This window comes from Carassius carassius, chromosome 50 (assembly GCF_963082965.1).
Source record: "Carassius carassius chromosome 50, fCarCar2.1, whole genome shotgun sequence".
Lineage (NCBI taxonomy): Eukaryota > Metazoa > Chordata > Actinopteri > Cypriniformes > Cyprinidae > Carassius > Carassius carassius.
The window spans coordinates 8,344,591-8,371,551 of NC_081804.1; the positions used below are offsets into that span (position 1 = coordinate 8,344,591).

At 36.4% G+C, this 26,961-nt stretch overlaps 2 protein-coding genes and 1 long non-coding RNA gene across 3 annotated transcripts in view; all 3 read right to left on the reverse strand.

The window, feature by feature from the left end:
* Nucleotides 1-15,292, reverse strand: part of LOC132133630 (TBC1 domain family member 8-like) — a 34,260-nt gene extending 18,968 nt beyond the window's left edge. The window contains exons 1-10 of the mRNA XM_059546516.1: nucleotides 15,064-15,292; nucleotides 14,838-14,925; nucleotides 14,386-14,493; nucleotides 14,110-14,281; nucleotides 13,015-13,140; nucleotides 12,609-12,732; nucleotides 12,337-12,406; nucleotides 10,577-10,691; nucleotides 10,272-10,389; nucleotides 5,236-5,348 (exon numbers count right to left, since the gene is read on the reverse strand). Of these exons, the coding sequence (XP_059402499.1) occupies nucleotides 5,236-5,348; nucleotides 10,272-10,389; nucleotides 10,577-10,691; nucleotides 12,337-12,406; nucleotides 12,609-12,732; nucleotides 13,015-13,140; nucleotides 14,110-14,281; nucleotides 14,386-14,493; nucleotides 14,838-14,925; nucleotides 15,064-15,218 (1,189 nt within the window). The 5' untranslated portion in view covers nucleotides 15,219-15,292. The remainder of the gene's footprint in view (nucleotides 1-5,235; nucleotides 5,349-10,271; nucleotides 10,390-10,576; nucleotides 10,692-12,336; nucleotides 12,407-12,608; nucleotides 12,733-13,014; nucleotides 13,141-14,109; nucleotides 14,282-14,385; nucleotides 14,494-14,837; nucleotides 14,926-15,063) is intronic.
* A 1,249-nt stretch (nucleotides 15,293-16,541) lies between these two features.
* Nucleotides 16,542-17,329, reverse strand: LOC132133711 (uncharacterized). The gene is made up of 3 exons (XR_009429214.1): nucleotides 17,188-17,329; nucleotides 17,002-17,108; nucleotides 16,542-16,870 (listed from the first exon to the last, which is right to left on the reverse strand). It is a non-coding gene; the product is annotated as an uncharacterized LOC132133711 (long non-coding RNA).
* A 5,981-nt stretch (nucleotides 17,330-23,310) lies between these two features.
* LOC132133267 (carboxypeptidase A2-like) lies at nucleotides 23,311-26,637 on the reverse strand. The gene is made up of 11 exons (XM_059546071.1): nucleotides 26,507-26,637; nucleotides 26,329-26,410; nucleotides 26,090-26,224; nucleotides 25,846-25,944; nucleotides 25,650-25,751; nucleotides 25,459-25,560; nucleotides 24,608-24,727; nucleotides 24,394-24,490; nucleotides 24,117-24,316; nucleotides 23,955-24,039; nucleotides 23,311-23,530 (listed from the first exon to the last, which is right to left on the reverse strand). The coding sequence occupies exons 1-11, from the start codon at nucleotides 26,569-26,571 to the stop codon at nucleotides 23,343-23,345; spliced, it is 1,275 nt and encodes a 424-aa protein (XP_059402054.1). The 5' UTR covers nucleotides 26,572-26,637; the 3' UTR covers nucleotides 23,311-23,342.
* Between the last annotated feature and the right edge of the window lie 324 nt (nucleotides 26,638-26,961).

Sequence of the window (26,961 nt, forward strand, 5' to 3'; positions counted from 1 at the left end):
TTCTGACTGAAATCTACATCGGCAATGAATTATCTTCCTCCTGCATAATGTTTTTCTTTTTCTCCTTGTAGATGGAAATCACTTCACAGATAATTTGAAGGCTAAAATTTTTTTAATAATTCCAGTCTCTCGCGAGAACTCCGGTTAGATGCACGCGGGTTCTTGGATTATTACCTTATACCCTACTGTTAAGTCATGGAGTATTAAACCCCCTGTCGCCGATACTTTGTGCAATGTGAACACAGCAGCAACTGAATGCTACCCCAGAAAGTCACGCAGTGTGAAAACAATGGCGATCTGACAAGTCTGAAAATCGTGCAGTGTGAACTCAGCATAAGCTCCTCTATGGTATCGCATACTTGTTGGCATTGCAACTGTTCCAGGCTCCACAAGTCTGAACTTATTGTTATTAAAATAAAATACAAGTAACTGTATTGCAAAATAATGGTGAAACATACAATAATGTAGAATTTGTTATTTTAACTCTTTTCCCATTAAAGACGACGAGTTATCTTGTCATTTATGAGAAAACAGTTCACCACCAAAGACAAGATTTTACGGCTTACCGTGTTTTCACTGTTATATGCTCGGGGACACTATTATGCATCTACTGAATGAGACCAGAATCTCCTGATCAAAAACACAGGCGAGGAAGATGCAGAATAGATGATACAAGATGCAAGATGCATATGTTCATTTCTGCATCTTCCTCGCCTGTGTTGTTTTTTGAAAATAACGTGATCTTCATCAAAAAACAGCATACAAATCAAAGCTTCTTTCAGATTTAATTTATCCAGTGAGAAAGTGAGTCAAGCTGACCGACAAGTGAAAGTGATAGTGACATGACATTCAGCCAAGTATGGTGACCCATACTCAGAATTTGTGCTCTGCATTTAACCCATCCGAGGTGCACACACAGAGCAGTGAACACACACACACACACACACACACACACACACACACACACACACTGTGAACACACACCCGGAGCAGTGGGCAGCCATGTATGCTGCGGCGCCCGGGGAGCAGTTGGGGGTTCAATGCCTTGCTCAAAGGCACCTAAGTCGTGGTATTGAAGGTGGAGAGAGAACTGTACATGCACTCCCCCCACCTACAATTCCTGCCGGCCCGGGACTCGAACTCACAACCTTTCGATTGCGAGTCCGACTCTCTAACCATTAAGGCAATATTTTGGAAATATTTTAGATCTTGTAAAGCCTGTTGACTTTTGTCATTTATCTAAGGTGATTTGGATGTTTTTTTAAACATTTGTTTCTTGTTTAATTGGTTCCACATTGTTTGCTGATTTTTACTTTATTTCAACTTTGTGTCATTTATTTATTTTGTTTGCCATCAAGGTGTATGCTGAGCCTCCAAGTTTTCTTACTCATTTTGCTAATAAACGTTCTACGTTTCTTATTTATTTGGTTATATACTATACATGTATACTTAGCCTATTTCCAGCTTTGTATACCTATTTAAAATTAAATATTAGGCATAGAATGCCCTATAGCATGGTTTATTTTTTATTAGTTTTGTTAATAAATGTTCTATGTTTTATAAACAGGCTAAAGTGAGTTTGACGTTGTATTTAGTTGTTAATTCAAAAGGGAAAGTAAAATTTGCATTGGTGCTTTAAAGCTATTTATAAGTGAGGAAAAGAGGGAAAATTCAAACAAACAAAAAACTAACAACTGCTTTACGCCGAATTGCCACTATTTGAAAGTGAAAGCAAAATGCGCACGCAGTTTAAATTTCCAAACATTCATTTTGCCATTAATTTTAATAATAATCTAGTGCGATTGTTGAATGCACAAGCAGTCTGAAAACAGACTGAACTGATTGTGGGTTGAAGAGCGCGCTGAAAGACGGGGAGGAGACGGGTCTGACACTGTTTTTTTAATGAACTTTGAGCGGACTGAATCTAAGGCGATCGTGAATGTGTGTACAGTTTATGCAGATAAATGCTATAGCCCCGCTAAAAAAAGCCTAGCGACGCCCATGACTCTTGTGTACATTTCGGAGAACCAGGAAAATATTTCAATCGATCGCTCAGGCATTTAAGAGGAACCGAAATCTTCGTTCTGGTCCGGTTCGGTGCATACCGGTTCCGTAGGTACTGGTACCATATTGGCCGTTCAAAAACCTGGGTTCAGAAAGATTTTTAGTATTTTTGAAAATTCTCTTATGCTCACCTAGCATACATTTATTTGATTGAAAATATAGTAAACACTAATGTTTTGAAATATTACAACTTTAAATAACTGTTTTCTATTAGAATATATTTTAATATGCAATTTATTCCTGTGATGCAAAGCTGAATTACTCCAGTCTTCAGTGTCATATGATCCTTTAGAAATCATTTGTATATGCTGATCTGCTGCTCAAGAAACATTTATCATCCATGTTGAAATCCAGGTTTTGCTGCTTAATATTTTTGTGAAAATACTTTAGTCACTTTTGATCAACTTAATGTGTACTGAATAAAAGCATTAATTTATTTCCAAAAAATCTTACTGGCGCCTAACTGTGAAACAAAAGTGTATATGAATGCATGTAAAATTGAATTGAATTTTTGTAAATATCTGACATCTTGAGTTTGATTGCACCTGCAGAAAGCAGCTGAGTCACTGCACCACAGACGGCAGGGAAAAACATTACAGCGATGCACCACAGCGCTGAGATAGCAGCACACCTCAGGATTCTGCCAACACACTCACAAGCAAAATACAATCCTGCTCTGGGCAACAAACCCCTTTCTGTATCGCACACCCCCATGGGAGCCTAAACAGCAATCATCAGTGGTGTCTATGCTGCAACATTCATGACAAATTAATTTGTTCTTGTAAGCTATAAAGCTTGACTTTCAAACAGGGATCCAAACGTGAGTTCCTCTGAGAGAGAGACCTGCAGTAGAGAATAGCTGCTTTACTAGCTGAAAGAGTAAAAGTCATTTTAAAGCTTCTACAGTGTGATTTTCATTAAAATAAAGTAGAATACTGTAATTCTGATTGTACACTTTCAGTCAAATATTCATATTCTATTTCTAATCTATTTATTTCTATTCTATCCTATTCCCATAATACAAAGATGAATTTCCAACATCATTACTCCAGTCTTTAGTGTCACTTACAATTGAGGAATCATTCTAATGTGCTGATTTGCTATTCAAGAAACATTTCTTATTATCCATGTTGAAAACAGCTGTGCTGCTTCATATCTTTGTGGAAACGTGATACTTTTTCCAAGATTCTTTGATGAATCACCAAAAGAACTGCATTTATTGCTAATTGAAATATTCTGAAACATTATAAATGTCACTTTTGATCAAATGATGGGAAAAAATATCTTACTGACCCTCAAACTTCTTCTTTAAAGAAAGTGTTAAATCACATGATTAAAAGCTGATAAGAATACAAAGATCAAATATTATGAACTCGTGCTCCTTGTTGCTTAAAGCAAACGACAAAATACCTTCAGGCAGGTATGAAGTCATGGACAGGTGTGCTAAAAACCTAATAAACATACAATCTATTTAAAGACATAGACCACTAAAAAACTCTTCAGTCAACAGTAAGTCAGCTGTGATCGTTCTGTGGTTTCCTGACATTCAGGTGTTTCCCAAATAGACATGTCATGGAAGCTCAGGTGCAGTGAGGGAAGGCTCTATGAGTCAGTTCTCATTACCTTGTTAAAAGGTGGACAGAGAGGGCTGACGGCCCCCCGGATGACTCAAAATGACTCACAGAGCTTTGGATGACAGATGCATACTGTAAAAATCACTGCTGGGCCTTTCAATTACACCAGGGCCCCCCCAAAAAACAGCTACAGCATGCATAGCCACCTTCGGGGAATTTCTCTCACATTAAAAGCCGATGAGTCACGGCCGCCAGACAGACAAGTGCCCATCGAATGGGATTCTGTCAAACCTGCATTAACGCTACCGTAAATCACCAGAGGAACTTGAATAAATCACAAGTATGCCAGGCACTGTTGGTAACGAGAGAAACCTGATGATCTCAGTGTGTGTGGAAACAGGCGAGTATGGAGGCTTTTTCATTGGGAATAGAGTGTGCAGACCTCAGGCTAGGATAGTGACAAGTGTGGTGATTTTAGTTGGTGTTAGCAGTTATGTAAGAGTGATTAGATGATAAAGTACATTTATTCATAAGTTAAGAATGGTTAAGAACTACAGAGAATGGTTCTGACTGCTGAAAGGATTATTGGTGCTCCCCTGCCCATCCTTCAAGAACTGTATACATCCAGAGTGAGGAAAAGGGCTCAGAAAATCACTCTGCACCCCCCACATCCAATTTACCCGATCTTTGAACTTATTTTACTGAATTTCCATTATTTCTGTTTTATGAATCTGAGCAGAAATAATTTTTCTTCATGTTTATAGACCTAACATTACTCAAGTACTGGGCAGAACAATGAGACACTGTACTGTTCTTAACTAATTTAATTACAAATAAAATACATACAAAATACATTTTTATATTATTTTGTTAAATAAATTTGAACTGAAACAGTGTCTTTTAAGTTTTATAGACCAAACAGTACTCTAATACTCGGTAAAACAATGGAACGGAAAACTTACCAACTTTACTTTTTTATGCATATAGTTAAATTGAATACTTCTAAACCATTAATGTGTGAAAACACTGAAACCTGCATTAGTACACAAGGTCTGTAAGCTTTAGCCTATTGTTACTGAACTCAAAGACAGCATCCAGCCAGAGCACACTTAAAGAGTGCGCTTTGTACACCCAGGAATGGCGTCCTCCCCTGAGTCTAACATGAGATGCAGCTGACATTTTGTTCACTAAAAGCCAGCACTTACGGGCTCATCCAGTCAAAAGCATCCCTGTTATTGGTCCCCTAACAGATGCTGATGACCGAAGAGATTGAGTCACCAGTCTGTCCCGATCTAGTGTCTTTGTCAGCCCATTACACTTGACCCTTAGTCCTGAACTCTGAGTCTTGCTTTCAGCACAGTAGACCGCTGAGACACATGGGACAGCATACTGTACTGAAGGTGGGCTCATATGTACACTAAACAAACAACGGGGACAAACAAGGAGGTCTTATGTAAGGGGGGCTGGAATGTCAGTACATGTTTGGATGGGGCTTTGCTTGGAGAACAAGCATATTCATTGTTGTAATCGACTGAATGTTCTAAGCTGTGCTTGAATGCTAGGATCTTTAATGGTGGGATTGTGGGTATGTATTTACCTTCATCCTGTCCGCCAATGGCCTCCTCCAAGACTAGGCGGTTCATGCAGTTAATTTCCCATTCCTGAACATCAGTGTTCCAGAGGGCTGGGATGAGGACACAATGCTGGGAGCTGGACACAAATATACAACACAGTCAAACTAAGACGATTACTTTTTACATTTCCACACTGATGTACATTATTAGGGGGAAAAAAATCATAATATGAATCAACAGCCCATCAGAAGTGTTTAAATAACATATATGGTCCTTCACAAGAGGACCATCATAAAGTTTGAAAACCCCTGGCCAAGGTGACGCCAGTCAAAAATTACGGTTGTTTTACTACAACGTTTCTAAATCAGACAAATGTATTCAATTTACACAAAAAAATTTGATCAAAAAGCAAACAAGAAATGGTTTCCCTTGCTATTAAAAGTAAACACTATCCCTGTGAAAGCAGCCCTCCTAGCAGAAGTAAACCTTGTCTGGCTGTGTTTAATGTCACAGTGAGTTACATAAGCCCTGACGTGGCCTTGTCAGGGAAGAAGCGGCACACAAACGATCTGTCAAGACTTTGCAGTGGGCAACACATCAACGGCACTGAATAGGAGGAGGGGGCCAGTATTGTAAAAGAGGGCAAGGTCACCCCAGTCACTTTTATGAAGAACTGACATTTTTCACAGTCTCTGGTGATGGGTGATGGACAGCTGTGGATACCAAAGGGCCAGCTAGCAGTGACGTCAATCGAGTTTCCCTGATTTAATGATTACATAACATGAGCTTTAAAAATCAGTCATCACAGCACACAAAAACAAAAAGAGTTAATACCAGCTTCTTAAAGGCTCAGCTTGATTGGGAACCCAGAGACTGGTTTGAACCACCTTAGACTCTTTCTGCAGGGATTTTAGGACAAACCTACTTGTTTCTTCTCTTTTTTCCCCTCTTTCTTCTTTCTGTTTCCCTCTTTGGCCTCCTAAGCGAGGCGACAGTTTCATTCTCAGACGGCTCAGTTCTCTGCCTTAGCAAAACTCTGATACTCTGAATCAGAGAGGAGCATTTAGGCTTGACCTTGTCGGCACTGACGTCGTGCCAGGCGAGCAACATGAACCCATTCCCTGATGTGTAGGAGCTTTGTGCTGACTGCCATCTGCATGTCAATACCAAATATCCCCTTTGAAACTGGCAAATGGCTTCATTTGCCCTTATAATCCTGTAAAGTGGCTGACAAAGTGCATGGGCTTCACATGGGCATGGATGGTTTTTCACCAAGCCCCAACAAATATCGTTTTTAAATGTTAATTTAAGTTAATCTATTCAGAAAGGTCAGTTTTATTTGCACACACGCATATAAAAGGATTCCAGATCACATAATAAATGATTCTTTGGATTGGAATGAAAATACACACTACTTAATAAATGGCGGCCATAGAAAAAATTAAACAGCTTAACAATATTGTCTGTCTATACTAATGAAAGTGGTACTCATGGCCATATCACCTTGCTTACTGTGACATCATCAAATAAACATATCCAGAGAATGAAATGAGTGCCACCGATTTCTGTCTGAAGTTTACGTCATCATGAACCCTAATGTTTTTTTACCTCAGTAAACAAGTCTTAATTTTTATAAACTTAATATATAATTCCTAGAACTGCTAGACCAGGTCTTGTTTCTTCCACTGTTATGATGGGGGGGGCATAATAATGAATCTGCTTGGCTTCAATTGATTTATCGGTGATCATATTGGCAAAAGAAATACCAGTTAAAATATTTGTATGTTTGAGTTTATTCACATATAAAATATGTTTTAAAAGCAGATCATAATGTGTCTTTTTTTTAATTAAACTTGCATAGGTTTTAAAAGTTAATTAGATAAAAAAATTTAAATAAAAAAATAAATGAATCTAGATTTAGTGCATTTTAGTGCTAAGACTTAATTAGAAATAAAAAAACATTAAAATATTGCTCATCAGTTTGATTGAATTATTGGTTATGTCATAAGTTAGGGAAGTTGTGGCCTAGTGGTTAGAGAGTATGACTCCTAACCCTAAGGTTGTGGGTTCGAGTCTCGGGCCGGCAATACCACGACTGAGGTGCCCTTGAGCAAGGCACTGAACCCCCAACTGCTCCCCAGGCCCCGCAGCATAAATGGCTGCCCACTGCTCCGGGTGTGTGTTCACACTTCTAAAATCGATACTATTAGAGATAAAATTGCAACCATTCAGCCGTCAGCTACAGTATCACATCAGACAGTGCACTATAGACCCCCTGAGGAACAGTTCCACTCATTCTCTACCATAGGAGAGGAAGAATTGTATAAACCTGTTAAATCATCTAAACCAACAACATGTATGTTAGACCCTATACCATCTAAGCTCGTAAAAGAGGTGCTTCCAGAAGTCATAGATCCTCTTCTGACTATTATTAATTCTTCATTGTCATTAGGATATGTCCCCAAAACCTTCAAACTGGCTGTTATTAAGCCTCTCATCAAAAAACCACAACTTCACCCCAAAGAACTAGTTAATTATAGACCAATCTCGAATCTCCCTTTTCTGTCCAAGATACTAGAAGAGGTGGTATCCTCACAATTATATTCCTTCTTAGAGAAAAACGGTATATGTGAGGATTTCCAGTCAGGATTTAGACCGTATCATAGTACTTAGACTGCTCTCCTTAGAGTTACAAATTATCTGCTCTTATCATCTGATCGTGGGTGTATCTCTATATTAGTTTTATTGGATCTTAGTGCTGCGTTTGACACAATTGACCACAACATTCTTTTGCATAGACTTGAACACTTTGTTGGCATCAGTGGAAGTGCATTAGCATGGTTTAAATCGTACTTATATGACCGCCATCAGTTCGTAGCAGTGAATGAAGATGTATCCTATCGATCACAAGTGCAGTATGGAGTACCTCAAGGCTCAGTACTAGGGTCGCTACTCTTCACGCTTTATATGTTACCCTTGGGAGATATCATCAGGAAACATGGTGTTAGCTTTCACTGTTATGCTGATGATACTCAGCTGTATATTTCTTCGTGGCCCGGTGAAACACACCAATTTGAAAAACTAATGGAATGCATAGTCGATATAAAAAACTGGATGACGAGTAATTTCTTACTGCTAAATTCTGAAAAAACAGAGGTGTTAATTATAGGACCTAAAAACTCCGCTTGTAATAACCTAGAAGACTGTCTAAGACTTGATGGTTGCTCTGTCTTCGTCATCAGTTAGGAACCTAGGTGTGCTATTTGATCGCAATCTTTCCTTAGAAAGCCAAGTTTCTAGCATTTGTAAAACTGCATTTTTCCATCTCAAAAATATATCTAAATTAAGGCCTATGCTCGCAATGTCAAATGCAGAAATGTTAATCCATGCATTTATGACCCCAAGGTTAGATTACTGTAATGCTTTATTGGGTTGTTGTTCTGCACGCTTAGTAAACAAACTACAGCTAGTCCAAAATGCAGCAGCAAGAGTTCTTACTAGAACCAGGAAGTATGACCATATTAGCCCGGTCCTGTCAACACTGCACTGGCTCCCTATCAAACATCGTATAGATTTTAAAATATTTCTTATTACTTATAAAGCCCTGAATGGTTTAGCACCTCAGTATTTGACTGAGCTCCTTTTACATTATAATCCTCTACGTCCGCTACGTTCTCAAAACTCAGGCAATTTGATAATACCTAGAATATCAAAATCAACTGCGGGCGGCAGATGCTTTTCCTATTTTGCGCCTAAACTCTGGAATAACCTACCTAACATTGTTCGGGAGGTAGACACACTCTTGCAGTTTAAATCTAGATTAAAGACCCATCTCTTAAACCTGGCATACCCATAACATACTAATATGCTTTTAATATCCAAATCCGTTAAAGGATTTTCAGGCTGCATTAATTAGGTAAACCGGAACCGGAAACACTTCCCATAACACCCTATGTACTTGCTACATTATTAGAAGAATGGCATCTACGCTAATATTTGTCTGTTTCTCTGTTGTTCTGAGGTCACCGTGGCCACCAGATCCAGTCTGTTTCCAGATCAGAGGGTCACTGCAGTCACTAGGATCCAGTACGTATCCAGACCAGATGGTGGATCAGCACCTAGAAAGGACCTCTACATTCCTGAAAGACAGCGGAGACCAGGACAACTAGAGCCCCAGATACAGATCCCCTGTAAAGACCTTGTCTCAGAGGAGCACCAGGACAAGACCACAGGAAACAGATGATTCTTCTGCACAATCTGACTTTGCTGCAGCCTGGAATTGAACTACTGGTTTCGTCTGGTCAGAGGAGAACTGGCCCCCCAACTGAGCCTGGTTTCTCCCATGGTTTTTTTCTCCATTCTGTCACCGATGGAGTTTCGGTTCCTTGCCGCTGTCGCCTCTGGCTTGCTAAGTTGGGGTCACTTCATCTACAGCGATATCGTTGACTTGATTGCAAATAAATGCACAGACACTATTTAACTGAACAGAGATGACATAACTGAATTCAATGATGAACTGCCTTTAACTATCATTTTGTATTATTGACACTGTTTTTCTAATGAATGTTGTTCAGTTGCTTTGACGCAATGTATTTTGTTTAAAGCGCTATATAAATAAAGGTGACTTTGACTTTGACAGTGTGTGTGTGTGCACTTTGGATGGGTTAAATGCAGAGCACGAATTCTGACTATGGGTCACCTTACTTGGCTGTATGTCACGTCACTTTCACTTTCAAATTCATATATTGTAAAAGTGCATGACAATTATTAATCACTCTCAATACAGCTAATAATTAAGGGAGAAAATAAGGAAAACATATTACGTATTATTTGTACAATATTAATTATCAGCCAGTATTAAGAGTTGTTTTTTATTAATTGCTTTCTGTCAATACTAGAAATTTAATTGTTAATGCTCATTTCTTCTGTTTTTACATTTAGATTATCTTTGCCATCATCTAATGCTCAAAATAAAACTTAAAACAATGGTTGTTTAATAATTAAATATAAAATTAAAATGTGATCTCAAAACAAATATCTTGTACTTTAGTGCACTTACACATCCACAGGCACTCGCAGCAGAACAGGAAGCACTGTGGCCTCCTCACTCATGTTCATGATACGAGACTCGAGCAGCAGGATGATGGTGAGACCAGTGCGGAATACAGCCTGTAGACCTGTAAAGAGTGTCAAGAACTAATCAGATCAGGTTCAGGAAACCTGTTCGAAAACAATCATTTTCTATTCTGTTTAGTGGCGCTTAAGGCACAGAAATGACACATTTCACCTTTGATATACAAACATGGCAGCTTGAAACTAGAGGTGTTATTATTCTAGAGCAAACAGGATAAAGGGGTGTAATACCATGCAGCATGATAAGATCCCAAATGGCCAATACTGAGTCCCAGCATGGCAGCGAGGTGAAGAGAGTGAGAAACCACTGCATGATGAAATGCAGAGAAGACACCCCAAGAGTCTCCTACCAGCAGAGAGACAACAACACACTCCTGTCAACATCTGACATTCATGCCACATTTGTATGAACAGGTTATATTTCACACACACAAGCAAACAAACATAAATAAATATTTTGAAGCTTGAAAGCAGCTCTCTCACATTGTAATTTAATGGGAAATAATGATTGGCACATTTTGCTAAACTTCTCCATTGTTTGTTTCACACTACAAAAAAAGCCATTTGAGTTTTTAACATCATGAGGGAGATCAAATAACAAATTTTTAATTAGAATGTCCATTCCATTAATTTTTAGGTATGTTGCTGCACTTTGCCCTCTTTGTGAGTTAACGGCGTCATCTTTTCTCCTATGCTGTGGTCTAATAGCTCAGCTTTTCAACACACAACGGGAAGCAGATCGCTTAGGAGTTCTCCAAGCTGCACAAAAGCTCTGAGGATGCGGATAGCCACCACTATATATAAAAATAAAAAACCCAGAGCTCATTTGAAAGCCCTCAGGAAAAGGTCTATAAGACACAGTGACAAACCTATGAGGGAGTTACATGTGAGAGGCTTCTCAAGCGAATCTACATAAACTCTAGAGGACTGAGACTTTAAACCTCTGTGATTAATGCAGCTTGTGCCTGTTTTTATATTCAGACATTTTCCTGATGAAAGTTGAGGCCAGAGTTTAAGACCTCTTCCTTAGTTTAGTAGGTCTCTCAGTTTCAGAGGAAATGCTAAGAAAAGAGATGGTTCTGCTGTTATGTTTGTTGGGATCCTGATCCTGTTTTAGATGTGAGATGACAACCAAGTGCTGCTGTCATTAAAACAAGGATATTTAACTTATATAATTGATAATGTGACATTTAATTGATCTTAAATATATGTAGTCCATTACTGATCACATTAAGAAAACTAGGTTAGTAACGGAACCTAGGTTACTCGTTTTAAGTGTTTTAGATACCTTTGAACTAACTTGTTTTAAACTTACCATTCAAAATATCATATTGATATAAAAGAAAGTAAAGAGAAATAAATATATATTATATTTTTTTTATATCAACATAATTTGCACTAAACATTACATTAAATTACAGTTTCCTAAACTGGAGTGGGTTTGTGAGTTCTTTAAAAATATAAATATAAATGTTTAATAAATTGTTTAATTACGAACACTAAAAATAGAGTTTTATTTGTTTACATATAAACATATTTGTTTCATGTCATTGTGACCAGCAAGCGTCATCAAACTGTAAACAAGCAAATGTGTTGTTAAATTATTGAACTATTCCTCAGAAATATTTCAAGTAAATATTTCATGTCAGTACTTGATTTTTGGAATCTGATCAAGTAATCCAAATTACATGTAATCAGTTACGGTACTACCCAGCTCTCTCTGTCTCTGTGTGTACACACACATACATACATTCATACATACATATACATAATAGATGGTAAGACCTTCATATACATATGTATACATAATATACATATACATATGTATACATAATATACATATACATATGTATACATATACATATGTATACATATGTATACATATACATATGTATACATATACATATGTATACATAATATACATATACATATGTATACATAATATGAGTGAGATGTTGACCATTGAAAGTAATTTAGAACATAATTCTCACCAAGTGCTGGAAGAGCAGAGGTTTTCTGTGCTTCAAGAGCTGGTGAAAAATCAAAGCTTGATGCTGAATTCTGAAAAAACAAAAACAATAGAAAACAGATTAAAATAGATAAAAGTTATCTTTATTAAAAAAAAAAACTTAAATTGGCTAAAGTGTGTTATGTTTCCAATATCTTCCAACAGCTCTATCATCAGATGTTTTGAGTGTAAATTCTGTAAACCTTTATAAATAAGCATTTGTTAATGCAATTAATGTACAGCTGAAGGACTTACTTATTCAGAGTAGAATCAAAGAGCGCTGAGAGATACTTGGGCTTTTCTAGCAGAGCAACCAGAGCCCAGAAAGCCTCTTCCTCAGACAGGATCATCAGGAGCACAGCAGCTATATAGGACATCCCTGATCAGAAAAACAAACCCTGAGGCATCACATAGGCTCATTACAGCCAGAATGTCAAGGGCAAACTAACTAAATTAGCTCCACAGAAAAAATGCAAATAAAACTATGACCATGACATGCAATAACAGCAAGATGGCCCTTGACTGCCCTCTTGAGACAAAACCTCAGTATATACTGAACAGAAAAATGTTTGACAGGGCCAGTAAAAGAACACGGACACAGTTCAAGAAGATTTCAATAATGCCAGTGACCTCATTTGTGGAAGTACAGGCAGTTCATTACCTTGTACGTATCCGATCTGGGGATTATATCGGGCAAATCCAGTAAGAACTCTGAAAAGTTTGGCCTGGCCCTCAATAGCCTCCGGACGGTCCCCCATCAGAGTGCGATGGGTGGGAAACGACCTTCCTATATAGACAAATATGGAACTATCAAATGAACTGACAAAACATTTCAAACTATATATATAAAAAAGTATATAGAAGGATTACATTCAAAAAGGTAAATGATAAGGTTAGTAATAACGTAAAGTAGTCTGTAGAAGTATTTCAGGCTTTTGTAGCTCAAAAGGTAGAGCATGGTGCCAGCAACTACAAAGATATAGATTAGATTCCCAGTGCCTTGGAACACTTGGGTTAAAGTGTTGGCTATATGCATTAATGCACGGTGCATGTATTTTTTTATGTGTTAAGTGTAAAGGGAACGTGTGTTCATGCAGCGCCCTCATGTGGTGCTCAGAATATTGGCCAAGTTCAAACAAAAACACTGCCATCTGTGCCAAATTACTTCCTCCTGAAATTCCCATTCTTTCAAAAATGAGGCACTTGACCAGTTTTTAGCTGAAAAAAAAAACCTTAAAAAACATTCACTTACATTTTAATTATTAACATTTTATAAATTACTTGCCAAAATGTATAGCATATATATATACTATCAATATAGTACTTATTCAGTATTTTTTCATCAAAAATCCAAAAAAGAAAAGAATGGTAATAAGCAGAAATTGCTTTTTTTATATTGATAATAACAAAACCCATTATTAATAACGGAGTAACAAAATTTGATAATAATGGAGGCACTGATCTTATGTGACAATGAAGACTGGAGTAAGGGCTGCTAAAAATTCAGCTTTGCCATCAGATGAATAAATTACACTTGAAAACACGTGTAACAGTAAATTGGATCTGTGTGGCTCTTAATGTGATAGCAGGCTGATATTTCTTAAATAAATCATTCATATAAAGTTTTGGTCATGTGGCCTACTCATAATCATGTTAAATAATCATGATTACAATATTGCCCAAAATAATTGTCATTCTGATTTTTACCATAATTGAGCAGCCCTAATTTCAGTGGTCATCCAAATGCACAACTCACGCAGGTCGAGGGCGATCTGTTTGAAGAGTGTTAGGTCAGCGCTGAGGAGATGTGAAGCCTGTCCGCTGCTGATCTCATTCTCTGTTTCCACTAGGGAATCTATAGTAGGGACGATACTGTACTCACTGACTCCAAGATCAACCAGAGGTTTACGGATCTCGGCCTGGCATGCCTGAAGTAAAGAATCAGAATGGGTCAAAAACAAGGCAAATGTCTTTCAAAGCACCACATTCCAAGTTTGCATAATAATAAAACTATATATTGATGGGATTGCACCTCATAATCAAAAGAGCTGGCAGCTCTGATACTGTCGATATCTAGGAGGCATTTCCAAACTCGTCCACGCATTGCTGGAGGAATACCAATACGAATAAACCTCTCGATCTGAAATTGAGAAAAAGGAAACTGATAAAAATTACTAAATGCACGCGTTGGGCAAAATTCATAATTGAAAATTTGTCTGACTTTTTGATGAGTTGAAATTGGGTGTGAAATATTTAATAAATTTAACAGAAGAATATAATTTGCCCAATATGTTTAGCTATAAATCCTTAATTCTTATATGAAGAATCTAGTAGATGTATTTCTCTAAAGACAAGTGATTGACAGTCAATATATACATATTACAATATATAAATTTCTGTGAATTTAAATGGATTCTCAATTCTGAATGGCGCTCAACCATTAGTAAATGTAACACAGAGCTATATAGAGAAACATGCACACACCTGATTTCTGCAGATAAAACTGGCTCCATTCCAGTAACTGAGGAATTCACACAGTTCCTTCACTTTAACTGGATTAGGCTGAGGATAACTGAGGAAGTGCACATCACAACATAACTTACAGCGTTCATTCATGTGAACTGACCTAAGTTACTCAGAATTATATGTCGAGTTATGAAAACGAACTGAATTCTAAACCACTCTTAGTATTAGTGTATTAGTAAACAACCTGTATTCGTGACATCTGTGTCGGAGTTTCCTGTCTCTTTTCTTGCTGAGAGCGAAACCGAATTCATCAAACCCCACCAAGCTGCTCGTGCTCGCTCTCCTCAACATGATTCTCCTACAGTCAGTCTGATTCATTCTGAACGCGCGTGCTTTCATCTGCACACTCTATACTGTAACCGACGCCGACGCTTGAACTCAGCGCCAAGACCGACACAATGCAACTACTCTTCAAAATAAAAGCCTCGAGTCAGTAAGCCAGTCAGAAAATCCTTTAAATAAATTATATCAAAGCTTGACAAGCTGAAAAAAAATCTAATAAAAAGAACATAAAATAACATTTATGAATGGAACATTTACTATTGAGTACAGAGTCTCTTACGTTCCACTGGGTGGCCAAGCCCAGTTAAGAAGACTACACAAAAAAAAGAAAAGAAAAGAAAATGTTATATATTTTATATATATATATATATATATATATATATATATATATATATATATATATATATATATATATATATATATATATATAAATTATTAACAATGAAATTGCTAAATTAAATAAAAAGCATTATATGAACGGCGACAACCTCTCACTCAACAATTTTACATTTTATTCAGCACATTAAATACAATACATAAAATAAAAACATTAATCATGCCATATTTCTGAGTGATATTATTTTCAATTGTACAAATTGTACAATGTTAAACTATGCTGTGAACTATTGTATACCATATTGTTATATAAATAAATACTGTATGCTGTAGTGATATAATTTATATAAACTATGCTTTTAAAGTGTATGGCAGAATATTTTTTTAAGTATTGATTATTTAAACTATTGAACTATATTTATATAAACTATTGAACCAACTGTACAATAACTATATTGTTAAAGTATGCTGTTATGATACTGCCTCAAACCAAGGCACCAGACTACCAAGGCTAGCTTTGCAAGATGCTAAGGCTTGTAAAAGGCCACTGATGTCAGTCTGGCAGATGATAAGCTGAGGAATGGAGAGGCTGAGACAGGAATCTCTAAGCTTGCTGTGGCAGGAACAGCTTTCATATTAACCTCTTGGGTGGCCATGAGAGGAAATTCTGGGACCACGATGACAGGTGACATGTCAAAAAATGCTAAGGTGTGGAGGAATGGCCACTGTTATGCACTCAGTGTTGTCTTTCTTTCAATGATAATCGCTGTTGACTTGGATAACTCATTAACTCGATATTTAAGAACTGCTGAATGAATGAGCTTTCAAATTTAATCTCTTTTACATTACTTTTTTTTGTGCTCTTCAATTTCACACGCAGAAAAAAAACTATGTATTAAAAATATGCATTAATAAATACAAAAATGGTCAAATATATATGAAGTATACTGACAAAAAGAAAAAAATGCTCACATGATCTCATTTCATTGCATGTATAAAGTTACCACTGCAAAAATAAGTGTTTTTCATTTTTAATTGAATAGTATCAGAAACTAAATGGCAGAACGCAGTTAATAAACCTTTAGTATATTCATTCCTGGAAGGACAATGGAAATTGAAGGCCAAGTCGATTGCACCGAATTCTTGAATAAAACATACAAAGCAGTGTGCGAGTTGTATGCCATGTTTTGGAAATCCAATCAAGTAAGCTATTTTCATTTATCGCACAGAAAATGATCATTTCAATCTACTCAGAATACATTCAGCAAGCACAAAATACAGGAGAATGCAATATAGAAATTCAAAACAAATAGCTGATTAAAAACTAGCACTTTCTTCTGAATGGGTAGGAGAGGGCTGATCTCCTTCAGTACCTAAAAAAAATAAACTGCTTTCAGTACATTGAACTGAATAGTTCTGCCACATAAAATGACAATGAAGAGAGATCTAAATGTTTTTACAGGAATTTTCTATTTTTTTTAATGCACATTTTTAAAAGAACAACCTTCTATTGCAGGATCAGTGGGATTCCTGGAGTCACAGTAGATTCCTCAAGGTCCTGTTCACTCTGTGGATCTGAGCCAACAGTAGGGTGGAGGTGTCTGGAAACACCTGATGAATAGAAAATATATTCAACACAAAAAAATATAAACATGTTGATACAAAAAAACAAAAAAAAAAAACATCACACTTTTCTCATCTCTCCTTTCTTGAATTGGTCTTGCACTTCCATGTGGTCTTCTGGGTTGTAGCATAATTTCTCTCGCACCTGCTCTAAAGCCTGCAATCCAATCCACAAAAGGTCCTTTTCCCTCTCCAAGTCCTTCATCTTCTTCACCTGCAAACAAAACTCATGCTCTTACATTTTAAAATGTAAAAAAAAAAAAAAAAAAAAAAACATTTTCGACAATATTAGTTCGACAATATTAGTTTTTGTTTCCATAGTTGCTTCAAAAAATTCTCACAATTGCTTTGTGCAGAGTAAACAAAATAAAAATAGATCACAATGTGTGTTAAGTAGCTGTGAACTTTGAATATTCCCCTCAGAGCTGGGCAGGAATGTCATGGTGAACTGTGATAGTTGACATCTGTGTATATGAGAATGCATGGTTTAAAATAATGATTCAAATTTACAGTTTTAAAGTGACAGATTACCAACTTAATATACCATAAAAAAAACTGCAGTACATACATTGCATGACTGAATGCATGCAAGTCACCTTCTCTAAACAATATGAATGTGTTTAGTTCATTTAATAATACTGAAATCACTTCAGTTACAGTATATTTGAATCACTTCATCTAAAATAATACATATAAAAAAAAGCCATTGCAAATAAGCAAGCATACAAGAAAAAACTACCTATCCCAGAGGAAGAAACTGCAATGCATGTAGACTGTTAGGACTGTTCCTGAGAGGGACAATGACCACTGTGTAAGATGCCATTGGAGTTGCGAAGGAAAGCAAAGCTGGGACAAATAGGGAATAGAATAAAAGAGGCAGATCTTTTGCTGAAACCACACCCTTGTGAAAGAGGCAGGTCAAAGTGTACAGTTTGCACAGCTACTAATAAAGAATGACAAAACTCTTCACAAATGCAAACAATAAAAATTTATTGAAGTTACTTTCCACATTAAACAAATGCAAACTGGCATTTAACAATAACACATAAAACTTCTTTAAACACTTTTAAAGTTGTCTTAAGCATCACACAACAACATCTTTAACATTCAAATGTCTATACAAAATGTCAAACTGTCTCTCAGAGACAGCTCAGCCACCTTGCTCCATAGCTCCTTAGCTCCTGCCCCTTCTTGGTCTGCTGACTTTGGTTCTTCTGAAGCGATCTGTGTGCCTCCTCCACTCTTTGCTCATAATGGGAAGTGTTCACTTTAACATTGATCTTAATAATGATAATCTTAATAATGAAAATCTTAATAATGATAATAATATATGTATAAATAATACTAGAGATATGATGACAAGTTGCCAATAAGTATTGTTATGGTGCAAAATTCAAACTTCAGAGGCATGTCATTAATAACCTTTAATGGAATGTAAATGTACATCCAAGCTTAGCTGCAGGAATCTGCGACGGCAAAGGACAAGAACATTAGTGCAGGCTTAGTAACAATTACTCTTGTATGGTTTTCTATTTACAATAAACATTATAGTGCTGTCAAAATGAATGATTAATCCAAGTGATTAATCAAAAACTAAAAATGAAAAATAACTCATAATCCTGATACCTTCTTGATTGATAGCTTCTTGTATTGGGTACATATGTCTGCTACGTCCAGTGTTCGGGGGGGTAATGAGTTACAAAGTTGGTACAGCCTACTTATCACAACATTGTCAATCGCGTCATCAATCGCGAACGATAATTTATTAAAACGTCTTGCTACCGAACTACCATAGCTTAATTTGTGGAGGAGGAAGAGAAAGCACCCATTTGGAAAATGAGCCAGTGAGAAATAATAACTTTTAAGTAGGGTCCAGTGCCTTTTCGATACTTTTAAAACGGTACCGGCGCATAAACGGTGCCTGAACCGATACTAAAAAAAAAAAAGAACCACACACACAAAAAAAAAATATGGATACATTTAAAGAACATTACAAATATTTAAAATAAATCCATAGCTTTCACCTTGGATACTCTCATTTCCCAAGCTGTGCTTCCCTTAATCTAAGGCTAGTATTTTGATACTATATTAAGAGTCTTTTTTTTTTTTCATCTTAACTTGTTGGCGATCCACATAGCAGAAGCCTGAGAAACCCTCTTCTTGGAGATTGTTGGTCGACTCACACCACCCGTGCTGAACTGGAATCAGTGCAAATAGATTAAAAAAGACTTTTTGTTTACAGTCATATAATCTGTACTATATCAGACTTTACCTTTAGGGCATACATGGGACGGTTCTCATAAGAGTTGCCGATGTGCACTTGTGATCAGGTTAGGACGACTTGCAACAAGCATGTCCATAAAACTGTAAAACTGAAGTGAATAAAATATTCAGACATTTGTTCATGTTAGAAAAGCATATCATAATTCTTACATCATGCACATGTTTTTTTCTCCAGGTTATGATAAGCAGCAACGTTGAAGCTCTTGGTGCTGCGTTCCATCTTTGCATTGCTAAACATCTCTGATTTTTCCCTCTCCAAAAGTTCCTGAGACACAGACGAATCTTGTATGTTACAGTTTTATTTGTGCTAAAAGCCATTTCATACCAAGAATGATAACTATAACAATAAGGCGCAGACACAATATAAAAACTGTCATACCCCAGACCCCATACTTCCAGCTCCTTCAAAGCTTGAATGTGGTCTTCAGATTCTACATGGATTCTGAGAACCTGGTCTTTATCAAAATAAATATATGTATATATATATATATATACTGAACATGAAAAAAGACAATTTTGAACAAGAAACAAGGCTGGTATAGAAATAAGTCATAAAAGAAGGTAAATATCTGAACTGACCCATTAAAGAGCTCCTCGCCGTGAACTGCAGCCGGAGCTCAAAGATTGCTAGATAGACTCTCATGTTCTCCTGTTCTGGGAATGATCTCTACTGGGAATGATCTTTACTCTCATGTTCTCCTGTTCTGGGAATGATCTCTCTCTCATGGTGAGCCACTCTTATATGCTCATAGTGACATATGTTACGTATACTCAGTAAAATCAGTTCGGATGCAGTGCTGACTATTAAGCAAATAGTGTGTATCTTTTCCAGGTGAACATTGCTGCAAATTTCTGAAGGCTTCTAAAATTAGGCGGGAAACATTTAAAAAGTTGACAAAGTTTAAAGAGATTGTTCACCTAAAAATGAAAAATGTTGTCATCATTTACTCACCCTCAAGTTTGACTTCCACTGACTTCTATACTATGGAAAAAAAATACTATGGAAGTCAATGTCTGCCAGCAAGTGTTTGGTTACTAACATTTTTCAGAATATCTTCTTTTGTGTTCAAAGAAATTCAAACAGGTTTGGAACAACTTAAGGGTGAGTAAATTACAAAATGTTTTATTTTTTATTATTGTTGCTGGATTTGCAAAAATCATGCCTTTGTATCTTAAAGTATTGCAAGAAACACAAATGCTCAGGCTTTGACCTTGCACTTTGTTGCAGTATAAAGTACAGTACACCAGATTTTATTTGTGACAATAAATCAGATTTATAGGCTTCTTCTTTATATAGTTTGTCCCTGTGGTTTTGGTCAAAAATCTTTAATCTCCAAGAGGACAAGAACTGCTCAACTAGATTCAGAATTGGAGATTATGGTGGAAACAAAACTATAATGAATTTTGGGAGGTTTCCACATTTGAACACCCTCAAAGAAAGTCAGGACAAAATGCTTGGGTCATAAAAGTATTTTATTTTTTACTTTGTTTAATTTCATTTGAAACAATGTTAGCAACATTTCAGTTGATAATTGATAATTTTATAATTTACACAGCCTCAGGTCGTTCCAAACATGTATGAATTTTTTTTCTTCAGCAGAAAGAAAAAAGTCAAGTCTCTTCTTGAGTATCAGAAAGCTGTTAAGAATGCTAAAGCAGCCTATTTTTGAAATATTATATCACAGCATTCAAACTCACCAAAAGTTTTTTTTCAAACTATGAATAGGTTTATTAATCCAAATGCTGTTACGATACCTCCATCTACAGAGTGTTGTGAGAAGTTTCTCTGAAAATTAAAAAAAAAAAAAACATTAGGTCCAGGTTTCGTGATTTGGATGGAAAGGTAGCAGAGAACTCTACAAGTGTCAACACCTTTGATGAATTTGATCTGGTTTCATCTATCGATATTAGTCATATTATTGCTCATTTGAAACGCTCAGCTACCAGTTGAAATGTTTTGCCTTTAAGTTTGCTTGGTGTGACAGCTGATTTTATTGGACCAAAGTATTACATCTATCGTGAACTGCAGCCTTTCTACAGGTCTTTTTCCATCATGTCTTAAGCAAGCGGTCATTCAGCCCCTTCTCAAGAAGTCTGCTCTGGACACTTTGGATTTCACATATTATCTGCCAATTTCAAAGCTGCCCTGTATTTCGAAAATATTGGAGAAAGTGGTTTTATCTCAGCTGAGCTCTTTTTTTTTAGCTAATAATGATGTGCTAAATGCTTTTCAGTCTGGCTTTACGCCAGGACACAGCACTGAATCAGCTCTATTGCGAGTTTCCAATGATCTGTTACTCATTGCAGTCTAGTAGCTGAGGAGCTTTAATTATATTCGACCTTAGTGCAGCTTTTGATCTAATAGATCATGATATCCTTATTAAACATTTAGAGCATGTTGTGGGTCTGAGAGGGACTGTTTTAAAATGGTATTCTTCTTGTTTGATGGGGTGATCCTTTTCAGTGAGGGTTGGGGAATTTTTTTCCTCTTCAATCTCTATTGACTGTGAAGTACCTCAGGGCTTCATTTTGGGACCTTTTCTGTCTTCACTATTTCTGTTGCCTTTAGGCCTTATTTTAAAGAAATGATGTCTTATCTTTATGCTGATGATATTCAGATGTATTTGCCTATTAGATCTGGAGGATCAACTTCTCATTCATCTTTGTTATTATGTCTTGAGGAGGTGAAGTGCTGGTTATAGCAAAATCGCCTATATGCGAGTAAATCTGATGTAATAATTTTTGGGCCAAATAAGGTTGATTGTGACATGAACAATGTGTTAGGTACATGGACAACTAATGTGCAGTCCCAAATAAGAAATCTGGGTGTAATTCTTGACTCAGCTCTAACGTTTGATCATCAGATTAAATGTGTGGTAAAAAGTTGCTTCTTTCAGTTGAGGACGATTGCAAAAATGAAATCCTTTTTGTCTGTTGCCGATCTTGAGATAATGATTCATGCATTTATCTCCACCCGTTTGGACTACTGTAATGCACTTAATTTGGGAGTGAGCCAATCTCTTATTTTAAAATTGCAAATTAAATGCAGCTGCGAGGCTCCTTATTAGTACAAAGAAAAGGGAGCATATTACTCCAGTTTTGGAAAAGCTGCATTGGCTTCCGATTAAATATCGGATTCAGTATAAGGTGTTGCTGTACATTTTTAAAGCTGTCCATGAAATGGCCCCAGAATATATTACAGATCTGATTCATTTGAACTCTGGAAGATCTCAAAGATCATTTAACTGCTTACTACTCTCAGTACCAAAAACTTGCCTAAAACAAAGGGGGATCGTGCATTTTTGGTTGCTGGCCCAAGACTGTGGAAGACCCTTCCACCTGACATCAGATCTGCACCCTCAGTTGATGTTTTTAAATCTCGCTTGAAAACATATTTGTTTTCTATGGCTTTTAATTGTTTACTTTGGAAGAAGTAAATAGTTTTTTTTTCTATAATTGTTGATTTTTGTTTTTACTATTCTCATCTTATGTTGCTGTACAGTCCTTTGGTCTACTTTGTAGTGGAAAAGGCTCTATAAATAAAGTAGACTTGAGACTTAAATAAAGTAGACTTGAAAGAACATTATGTTTTGTAAAAACATGGATGAGAGCAAATAATAACAGAATTGTCATTTTGGGTTAACTATCCCTTTAAGACCAGTATCGGATGGTGCATCAACCAAACATAAGTAGGCGTACTGGTTATATTGGTAGTCTATTGTAGATTAGACATCACAAATATTTCACAGATATTTTATTGCATGTTTAAACTGTGCTTAAAACATCAAGACAGTTTATGGGTAGCTACTGTAGTCATTCTTAGAAGTGGGATTTGGGAACTAATAGATCTCTTTCAAAACTTATAATTTGGACAACAACACTGCAGCGTAATATCTAAAATTATCCTCTGGGGACTTTACTGAAGTTTATACATTTCTATCAGTAAGGGTTGTCACAAACATATTTCATAATGTATTTGAGAGCAAGCCATGTCTCCTTTGCAGTGGAAACGATCTGGTCGGCAGGCAGGAGGAATCCATATTTGCCAGTGTCGCGCAACTCAAAAGCAAAGGAATATTTGATGCCATGTAGATAAGCCCAGTCAACACTTGCACCACTAGCTGGTTCTGAAATGAAATGTGAATTTTACAATACTGAACATTATTTATTCCTGGATATTAGATATCAAAATTCATTTACAACACAAGAATAACACACATTTTCTGTGTAGCACAGGTCTTTTAATACAATCAGTAATCGAACATTTTGTGATACTATTATTCAAAATATAAAATAATGGACAAAAGCTGGGTTGGCCAAAAGAACATCTGTTTACTATTCTGGCTCTTTATAGGGAAAAAAGATTCTTTAAATTATTAAAATATTTTTATTTTTATTTTAAATGGTCCTTTCAGACCAGTTCACCGATTCTCTTGAAAACCTCAAATGGTACTTCTAGCATCGAAAAACACATTGTAAAAACACACTTAAATTAGATAAACCACATCTTGGTAAGTGGTTAAAATAGTTCCACTTCAACAATCCACTTACTAATAGTGTGGAAAATGCTTCCAACTTTATAAACGGTGCCATGCCAGGATTTGAGAGCTTGACTTGCCTGCGTGGCCACATCATGCTAGAAAAAAAGATGCAAAAAATATAACTGTGAGATCATAAAACAAACTAGATTTAGAAGATGAGTAGATTGTTTACCAGTTCAGTCTTGTCAGGAGCATCTGTGTCACTGTAGCCGTAGGGATACATCAAGACCTGCATGAAGGAGTGGAGGGTCATGAAGGATTTGAAGTTGCCATGGCTCATGATGAAATCTGCAATGTTTTTCACTTCAATCTCAGACTGAACAGATGGACCGTGGTAGTCTTCAGCGCAGGGGTCATTGCTTGCTCCAGGTTCTGAAGAAAATGTAGACACATTTAATAAAGCAAAGTCATTCGGATCAGATGCACAGAAAACAACAATATAAACGTACCACCAAAATGAGCATCCCAGTTTCTATTGAGGTCAACACCAGGGCATTTGGGGTTAGAGGTCACAGATCGACTCTTACGCCAAAAACGGTAATGCGTCTGAGGTAAAGTGAATTTCAATTTACTTCAATTTACAATACATGCAATTATAAAAGCTTATAAAATACTTCTAAACATTTATTTGTGATTTATGGAAACCAGTGAATGGCTGCTTACATTGGGAGAGCGGTGAGTGAACACGTATCCATCAGGATTGGCAACAATCATCAAGAAAATATCCACGTGTCCAAGGATACTGGGCACAGGGGCACGGTTTTCCTCAAAGTCTGTGGCAATCTATAGAGTCAAAAACTTTATTTCAGAAGCATAGCTTTAGGTTCTGTGTACTTTTATTCTTTCAGATTTGGTTGAATCTGTCATTTTCTTTAGACTATTCTAGCAACTTCTTCGTCTGTACTTGTGTTGTCAGCACATTGGGTCAATGTTCAAACACTAAACACTGTTTATTTTGAAGTCAAGATAAGACATATGAATGTTACTATAAACTAGTTTCAGAGTTCATTGCTGCTGCCCTTTGCATAAAATAAAAAATAAAAATAATAATAAAATGTAAAAAAATCACCTAAAATAAATAATAATAATAATAATAATAAAATAAAAGATTTTGATAAAAAGATCATCGTTGCTGCACATGAGCTCTTTTTGCAGAAAACTTGAAATAAAAAAGATATTTCTACTGCACATACAAGTAGACAAAAACTAAAAAAATAAATTAAATCTTGCTAAAACTATTCTCTAAGGCATTTTTTTCTAAGCATTTTAAACAGGATTGCTGACTTTTTTTTTTTAAAAATGTAGCTCATCTGCAATGGCAAGTGAACTACAAACAATAAATGTGCTGACAGATTTCATCTTTCCCATCAGAAAAGAAAAATATAGCCTTAGCTACATTCTTTTGTTTACTGCAATACACTAACAACACTAGAAAATAGCTCTGATATACTATGACAAACAGACTCAAACAAACACTAATATACACTGTATAATTTTTCAACTATCTCACTCACCCTGTCAGCAAGCCACACTGCAGTAGCGTGAGAAATCCACTCCCTCGCATGGATTCCAGCATCAATCCAGATTGCAGGTTTTTTCTCTCCACCAGTGCTGAACTGGATGCATTTTAAATATACAAAAAATCAGATAGTGGTATATAGATATCTGTCTGTAATCTGAGTTTATAATCATATGATCTGTTTACCTTCAAGACATACATGGTACGGTTCTCAAAAGTGCTGCCAATCTTCTCTTTAGAGATCAAGTTAGAGTGTTTTGCAACAAGGGTGTCCATAAACTTGTAAATCTGGCAGGAGTAATAAAAAAAATCGGACATTTTGTTAAGGTTATAATAAGAATGTTGTGCATGGTATTTTGCAAAAGTCAGTACATGTACTTACAGTCTCGAGGTCATGATAAGCAGCAAAATTCAAGCTTTTGGTCTTGCGTTCCATTTCTGCATTGTGAACCATTTCTTCTCTCTCTCTGACCAAAAGTTCCTGAGACAAGTTGTGTATTACTATTACTTTACTGAAAAATCACAACTATTGGAATTTAATGGACTGTAATTAATGGCTAATCTTCTACATATTATGCAAAGGCTAATAATGTTATTTTGTATATAGATTTTTGTATTTAACTCACCTGCACATTGTTGATCATGACAGTGAAATGGATGTTGTTTTTCTTGAGGAAAACCTTGACAGCATTCAGACTGGAGTGAGGCACACGGATCTCAACAGGTCGTTCAGTAGAGACGGCATGGGTCCAGAAATCCAGCTGTAGAATCACATAACATATATAATCTGAGAGATTTCCATGTGATATTGCACATATGTGATCAATTGATAATTTAAGTATCTCAGCAGGGATTTAACAGATACCCCAGAATTCACATCTCTTTCCAGCTCCTTCAAAATCTGAATGTGGTCTTCAGATTCTGCATGGACTTTGAGAACATGGTCTCTAAGAAAGAAAAAAGACAGTTGGCACATTTTGAACAGGAAACAAGGCTGGCATACAGTAATAAGTTACAAAAGAAGAAAAAGTATCTGAATTTACCCATTAAAGAGCTCCTTGCATTGAACTGCAGCCAGGAGCGCAATGACTGCTAGATAGACTCTCATGTTATCCTGTTATGGCAATGATCTCTACTGTACGTCTCTTTCATGGAGAGCTACTCTTGTGCACTCAAAAACGGTTTAGGTTTTATCCTTTTATGGCTATCTGATTTCTGCCCTTCTAATGAAGTGCATAGCTAAGTGACACCCTTAAACCTCCTTTAACACATTCTGAGAACTGCTATAGGTTGAGGTCCGAGGTCTGAAGTCAGCTGAAAAGTGTGAGACCAGTTTTTTCCTTTTGCGCTATGGTTGGTGTCGTGGAAATTTTAATTCAATAGCAATTTGTAGAGACTGAGAATGAAAAAAACAAACAGAGTTTTGTCTTTGTATTGCTTTAATTATCTGCAGAGAATGATCTGGTTTACACACAGCTTGAGTCTGTGTGCAAAGAGA

Excerpts from the sequence above, each read along its gene's own strand:
- LOC132133267 (XM_059546071.1), bottom strand. The coding sequence starts at position 26,571 with ATGAGAGTCTATCTAGCAGTCATTGCGCTCCTGGCTGCAGTTCAATGC. Across the intron at positions 26,411-26,506 it reads TGCAAGGAGCTCTTTAATGG|AGACCATGTTCTCAAAGTCC; the intron begins GTAAATTCAGAT and ends TTTCTTTCTTAG. Across the intron at positions 24,491-24,607 it reads TCACTCACCGCTCTCCCAAT|ACGCATTACCGTTTTTGGCG; the intron begins GTAAGCAGCCAT and ends ACTTTACCTCAG.